At 44.1% G+C, this 7,338-nt stretch overlaps 1 protein-coding gene across 5 annotated transcripts in view; it reads left to right on the top strand.

The window, feature by feature from the left end:
• Positions 1-346: 346 nt before the first annotated feature.
• Positions 347-7,338, top strand: part of PELO (pelota mRNA surveillance and ribosome rescue factor) — a 41,658-nt gene continuing 34,666 nt past the window's right edge. For all 5 annotated transcript variants that reach the window (XM_085880977.1, XM_085880978.1, XM_085880980.1 and 2 more), the window contains exons 1-2: positions 347-449; positions 620-683. In XM_085880977.1, the coding sequence (XP_085737103.1) occupies positions 643-683 (41 nt within the window). In that variant the 5' untranslated portion in view covers positions 347-449; positions 620-642. The remainder of the gene's footprint in view (positions 450-619; positions 684-7,338) is intronic.

Raw genomic sequence — 7,338 nt, 5'->3', positions numbered from 1 at the left:
CAAGATAATTGGTAATGGAACACACCTCAGGATGCAACTTCGACGAGTCTCAACATGAAAACATCTGTATGAAATTTATAAACATATTTGCATGTACGTCAGACAGACGCCTTTCTCGTGATAAACTCGTCTTGGATGGGTGTGGGCTGAGAAAAAAGGTTACGGGATTTTAACAATGAACAATGTTTGGTGGCCATGATGGAGAAAGTAGCGTCAATGTCTATATGATTTTTGCAAAGTATTAAATTTTCAGTTATTTCTTGGTGGAACGAATTTCCTTATCCTATTTGTTATTTATCAGCCTCCAAAATTGAAATGAATGAATGAATGAATGAATGAAAGAACCCCGTCAGTATGATGGTCAGGAAGTGCATTCTCAGAACAAAGCATCTTGGCGCGGAGCTGTTGTCGTGTTGGTTGTTTCCGGATTTTATGTTGAAGGTTTTGAGGTAAATTAAATTCCTTGTGCTTGTTTTTTTTATTTTTTATTTTTTATTTTTTTAAAGCTTATATTTAAAAGTTAAAAAAAATTACCTCACAGTATTGAGTTTGAAAAATGTATTCCTGTCAGGGTGAACATCGCGTGACGGTGACGCTTTGATGGTGTGTTGTATTTCAGGACGACAGGCGGCTGACAGCACCATGAAGCTGATAAATAAAAACCTGGATAAAGATAGCTTTGGGTGAGTGAGTGAGTTTTATATAAACAAGGAAAATTCGGACGGGCACTCGGTGGAGCGCTTACCTCGGCCACATTGAACAGTTTACGTTTTGTATCGCACCGAGTCTGATTAGGCCCGATTTGGATTGGGATCTTCACCAAAACCGAATCGATCGTTCCTTGGCACACACCCAAGCTGTCCACCAAATTTCGTCGGAATCCGTCTTGTGGTCGAGTTGAAAATCAATTGCTTAACTTTTCTTTTGGGATTGATGGAGGAGGAGGAGGAGGAGGAGGATATCGGGACCATCCTCTGTGCAGAACGTTGGTGTTGCTTAAGCAGTCTCCTTGACTATTGGTCACAATCCTGGACGGGTCACCACTCCGACACAGGATACCAGCAAGCTGGCACTCATTTTGCCGACCTCGGAAGGATGACAGGCCGAATTAACCCCACCTGGTATTAATTCAACAGCTTAGCGGGATTTGAACTCGGGACCCTCGGATCCCAAGCCCACCACCCTAACCATGAAGAAAACACCAGGCACCAGGATTGATGGACTCGTTCAGAAATACAAATAAACTGCCAATCCGTGCAAACTACTACTACTTCTTGTTTTTCTCCTCTTCCCTTCATAATGTGTGAGGTCCAATAGCACTACGCTTCTGCCCTGCCTTGACCACGATACTCCTGCACTTCCCTCTGTCTTCAGCCAACTCTCTCCACTCTTCTACCACCCCTATCTTACGGATATCCCTCCTCACGCAATCCTCCCATCTCAACCATTGTTCTACCTCTTTTCCTCCGACATTGCTCCCTCAATCTATCTGCTCTCTTTGCCATTCTCTCTTCCCCCCATCCGCACCAAGTGTCCAGCCCATCTCAGCCGACATTTCACGAACCTCCCTGTCAAGCTTATCTGCACACCAATCTCCTCCATCAGTTCATCCATCATCCTTCTATCCACCCTTCTCACTCCTGCAATCCTCCTGACCCAGTTGTTCTCACAAACCTGCAGCCTCTGTTGTTTCGCTTTCGGTGACACCGTCTCCAGACAGTAAAGATTGGCTGCCATTACACATGACATCAGAACCTTCCCTTTCAATTTCCTTGATATCTTTCTGTCTGCCATTAATTCCTCGTCCCTCTTCCTTACATTCACACCCACCTGAATCCTCCTCCGCACCTCTGCCTCCGACTTGACATCCCCAGTCACTGTTCCTCCCAGATACTCAAACCTATTTCCCTGCCTGATCTCCTTATCCTCTAACCTGATATTCATTTGTTTTCTCTGCTGCCTGACCCACATCTCCCAGTCTTCTCCATACTCTTCTTCAGCCCATGCTTCCCAAATACCTCCTTCCACTCCCCCAGTACTTCCTTTCTGCATCTCCCGCCTACTCTCCACAACAACAGCCAGATCGTCCGCATACGACATCCTCCCCATACTACCCCTCACGGTTACCATCCTGCTTACCAGCTCCATCACCCTGGTAAACATAAGTGGGTTCTGTTCTGTTCTTGCGTATGACAGGCAGCTTGGCTGCCAGGTAGCTGACATTTCTTGGAGCATGGCTGTGCCGCTGATGCTGTGCCCCTCTACCAGTACACTGGTACTCATTTCGCTGACCTCGGAAGGATGACAGGCTGAGTCGACCCCCACCTGGTGTTAACTCGGCAGCCAGCGGGGCTCAAACTCAGGACCCTAGGATCCCAAGCCAGCCACCCTAACCACAAAGCCAACACCAGGCTTATGAGTGGGCTGAGAGAGCTTCATGCTTCAAACCAATGTTCACACTAAATTCTTCAGACATCCGAGGACCAACCAAAACTCTTTCCTTCGTTCCCTTGTACATCCCTTGCACCAACCTAACTTCTTCTTTCGGCACTCCCATCCATCTCAGTGTCACCATCACCATCTCTCTTGGGACAGTGTCATAAGCCTTCTCCAGGTCCACAAATCCTAATTCCATTTCACCTTGCACCTCCAGCCTCTTCTTCACTAGCTGTCTCAGCATGGACATCCCATCCGTCATCCCCCTTCCCTTTCTAACCCCTTGCTGCTCTTCTCTGATCTCCATTTTCACACTCTTCCTTATTTTCCCATCCAGAATCCTCTCCAGCACCTTAATGCCATAAATTAGGAATGTAATGCCCCTGTACTTCCCTGGATCTTGAACATGGCCCTTTCACTGCCATATCAGCACAATGAACCCTGTCCTCCAATCCTCCAGAATTGAACCCTTCCTCATACATACATTCAACAGCCTCTTCCTCCAACTGACTTTGACTTCCCCTGCTACATTTATCATCTCTGTGCACACCTCATCGATGCCTGGCACTCCTCCTTATCCATCCTTTTCAATGCTGTCTGCAGCCTGGTGTTGGCTTAGTGGTTAGGGTGGTTGGCTTGGGGTCTTAGGGTCCTGAGTTCAAGCCCTGTTGGCTGCTGAATTAACACCAGGTGGGGATGACTCAGCCTGTCATCCTTCTGAGGTTGGCAAAATGAGTACCAGTGTACTGGTTTTGGGGCACAGCATCAGCGGCATAGTCGCATCCCATCAAAATGATAGCTACCCGGCAGCCAAGCTGCCATATCCAAGAAGAAGAATGCAGTCTGCACCTCCTCCGCCTCTGTGATCTCCACCAACTCCACTTTCCTCTCTTCATAACACAGTTCAGCTCCAGATCTCCTTTACTTCCTCCCCGGTTCAACAGGTCCTGGAAATATCTTTCCCACACCTTCAATACTGCCCCTCTCCCCTCTCTGTCACAAGCCTCCCACCACCATCCTTAATCACCACCCCTTCCCCACCCCTTCATATCCTTGCTATCCCCATTCCTGTCATGAGTCATTTTATAGATCATCTTCTTCTCACCACCCTCTTCCAAGTTGTTGTTCAACTCCTCTTTCATGTCATTTCTCACCTTATCCACAGCTCTCCTTGCTGCTTTTGTCTTTTGCCCATATAGGTACAGCAACCCTGCATCCAGTTGTCTCCCTCTATCCTTGTTCTTCTCTATCCACTTCTAAATATCCTTATTTTCACTCATGGCCTTTGCTACTTCCTTCATCCACCATACCTGTTTCTATCCCTCAACGATGCACCCTTTCCTGATGTCCTTCCACGTAAAACTTCTGCAATTCCCCTAAATGCCTCTCCCTACTTCTTCCACTCCTCCAAACCTTCCGTTTCCTCACTCCATTGCTCATACCTGGCCCTCATCCTCTCCTTGGTGCTCCATGATGACGTTGCCCCGACACTTCCCCCAACTAATAATTTTCTGACCCCTGCTTTTTAATCTCCCTCCTTTTCTTCATCTGTACCACAAACGCCACAGGCTTGTGCTGGGTGGTAACATGCTCTCCTGCCACTGGCTTACAATCCTTAACCCTCCACAACTGTCACTTTCTCACCACCACAAAATCCAGTTCTATTCTATGCTGTCCACTCCTATAGATAATCTTGTGGCTTCCCCACTTTTGAAAGAATGAACCAGCTTTGGCCATCGCATTCCTCGACACCAGCTCTTGAACCTCTCTATTCCTCATTCCCGAACCAAATTTACCAACGCATTCCTCTTCAGCCAGTTCTGTTACTCCCATGTGCGCGTTAGTCCCACGCAATGCACAGCATCACCTCCAGCTCAACCATTCCCATCCTCTCCATTGCGTCCCTGAACAACGACTTCTCTGCTCCAGTCCTTCCCGTTTGTGGCCCATATACCAACATTTGATTTCTTATCCGATCGTGACTACCACTTTGATTGTAGTGGGGAATCTTGTGTGCTCATGTGACTTGGAGACTTGTACTGGCAGGAGCTTTGCTCCTGGTAGGTCTTAGTTCGTCAGGCAGGTCAATGGGTCGGCACCAGATTAAGAGTAGTCACATCTTTGGGGGTCGGAAAATTTATTTTTCCGCCTGGCCTCGTCACTCCCACCTTCACGGTGGTCATGTGAAGAGGGTTTTCCTTTTTTCAGGACAAGGTGAATGACACCTGGTAATCTTATTCTAATTCTTATTCTTTGTCTTTGTCTTCTTCTTTCTCGTCTTTGTCTTCTTCTTTTCCCCTCTTTATATTCTCCTTTCTTCTCTTCCATTCTGCCATTTCTAGTCTCTGTTATTCTGCATCCTTCTTGTCCAGGACTCCCTGTGGGATCTCATTAATTCTGTCTCTCTGAAGGGTACAGGAAATAAACATATCACAGGTCATGACCGCCTGTTAGTCAGGTCAGGTCAAGTATGGGAGCATGCGCCAGAGCTGCACGTCGCTGCGTCCACTTTCCACCGGTACTCCAGGAGCCTCCGTCTGGCCATCCCCCAGGCAGATGCCTGGCCCATCCCCATCTCCTTGAGATGCTGATCAACCTGCTGCAACCACGAGGCATGCAGGGTCCCAAACTCTGGTAATGCTTCGAGAGGCTGATATATCAACAGGTGTAAAATGTCAAAATGGTTGTACTGCCATGGACATGCATGGAGTGAGTGGTCTGTGCAGCCATTTTCAGTTGCATTCCTGAGGCCATCAGAGTGGCACTGTTATGACAATGTGTTCGCATGAGTTTGTGGGCCCTTATTTAGTCTCTTGGACTGGTTTGTGAATTTGTTTGGGTAACTTTGACTGATGTATTCTTCTCCTTCTCCTTCTCCTTCTTCTCCTTCTCCTTCTCCTTCTCCTTCTCCTTCTCCTTCTCCTTCTCCTTCTCCTTCTCCTTCTCCTTCTCCTTCTCCTTCTCCTTCTCCTTCTCCTTCTCCTTCTCCTTCTCCTCCTCCTCCTCCTCCTCCTCCTCCTCCTCCTCCTCCTCCTCCTCCTCCTACTCCTCCTCCTCCTCCTTCTTCTTCTTCTTCTTCTTCTTCTTCTTCTTCTTCTTCTTCTTCTTCTTCTTCTTCTTCTTCTTCTTCTTCTTCTTCTTCTTCTTCTTCTTCTTCTTCTTCTTCTTCTTCTTCTTCTTCTTCTTCTTCTTCTTCTTCTTCTTCTTCTTCTTCTTCTTCTTCTTCTTCTTCTTCTTCTTCTTCTTCTTCTTCTTCTTCTTCTTCTTCTTCTTCTTCTTCTTCTTCTTCTTCTTCTTCTTCTTCTTCTTCTTCTTCTTCTTCTTCTTCTTCTTCTTCTTCTTCTTCTTCTTCTTCTTCTTCTTCTTCTTCTTCTTCTTCTTCTTCTTCTTCTTCTTCTTCTTCTTCTTCTTCTTCTTCTTCTTCTTCTTCTTCTTCTTCTTCTTCTTCTTCTTCTTCTTCTTCTTCTTCTTCTTCTTCTTCTTCTTCTTCTTCTTCTTCTTCTTCTTCTTCTTCTTCTTCTTCTTCTTCTTCTTCTTCTTCTTCTTCTTCTTCTTCTTCTTCTTCTTCTTCTTCTTCTTCTTCTTCTTCTTCTTCTTCTTCTTCTTCTTCTTCTTCTTCTTCTTCTTCTTCTTCTTCTTCTTCTTCTTCTTCTTCTTCTTCTTCTTCTTCTTCTTCTTCTTCTTCTTCTTCTTCTTCTTCTTCTTCTTCTTCTTCTTCTTCTTCTTCTTCTTCTTCTTCTTCTTCTTCTTCTTCTTCTTCTTCTTCTTCTTCTTCTTCTTCTTCTTCTTCTTCTTCTTCTTCTTCTTCTTCTTCTTCTTCTTCTTCTTCTTCTTCTTCTTCTTCTTCTTCTTCTTCTTCTTCTTCTTCTTCTTCTTCTTCTTCTTCTTCTTCTTCTTCTTCTTCTTCTTCTTCTTCTTCTTCTTCTTCTTCTTCTTCTTCTTCTTCTTCTTCTTCTTCTTCTTCTTCTTCTTCTTCTTCTTCTTCTTCTTCTTCTTCTTCTTCTTCTTCTTCTTCTTCTTCTTCTTCTTCTTCTTCTTCTTCTTCTTCTTCTTCTTCTTCTTCTTCTTCTTCTTCTTCTTCTTCTTCTTCTTCTTCTTCTTCTTCTTCTTCTTCTTCTTCTTCTTCTTCTTCTTCTTCTTCTTCTTCTTCTTCTTCTTCTTCTTCTTCTTCTTCTTCTTCTTCTTCTTCTTCTTCTTCTTCTTCTTCTTCTTCTTCTTCTTCTTCTTCTTCTTCTTCTTCTTCTTCTTCTTCTTCTTCTTCTTCTTCTTCTTCTTCTTCTTCTTCTTCTTCTTCTTCTTCTTCTTCTTCTTCTTCTTCTTCTTCTTCTTCTTCTTCTTCTTCTTCTTCTTCTTCTTCTTCTTCTTCTTCTTCTTCTTCTTCTTCTTCTTCTTCTTCTTCTTCTTCTTCTTCTTCTTCTTCTTCTTCTTCTTCTTCTTCTTCTTCTTCTTCTTCTTCTTCTTCTTCTTCTTCTTCTTCTTCTTCTTCTTCTTCTTCTTCTTCTTCTTCTTCTTCTTCTTCTTCTTCTTCTTCTTCTTCTTCTTCTTCTTCTTCTTCTTCTTCTTCTTCTTCTTCTTCTTCTTCTTCTTCTTCTTCTTCTTCTTCTTCTTCTTCTTCTTCTTCTTCTTCTTCTTCTTCTTCTTCTTCTTCTTCTTCTTCTTCTTCTTCTTCTTCTTCTTCTTCTTCTTCTTCTTCTTCTTCTTCTTCTTCTTCTTCTTCTTCTTCTTCTTCTTCTTCTTCTTCTTCTTCTTCTTCTTCTTCTTCTTCTTCTTCTTCTTCTTCTTCTTCTTCTTCTTCTTCTTCTTCTTCTTCTTCTTCTTCTTCTTCTTCTTCTTCTTCTTCTTCTTCTTCTTCTTCTTCTTCTTCTTCTTCTTCTTCTTCTTCTTCTTCTTCTTCTTCTTCTT

The sequence above is a fragment of the Eptatretus burgeri genome, chromosome 5, assembly GCF_056783735.1.
Source record: "Eptatretus burgeri isolate ZD-2024b chromosome 5, Ebu_testis_v1, whole genome shotgun sequence".
Lineage (NCBI taxonomy): Eukaryota > Metazoa > Chordata > Myxini > Myxiniformes > Myxinidae > Eptatretus > Eptatretus burgeri.
Note: the sequence above shows the minus strand (reverse complement) of the source record. Positions and strands in the feature narration are given on the sequence as shown.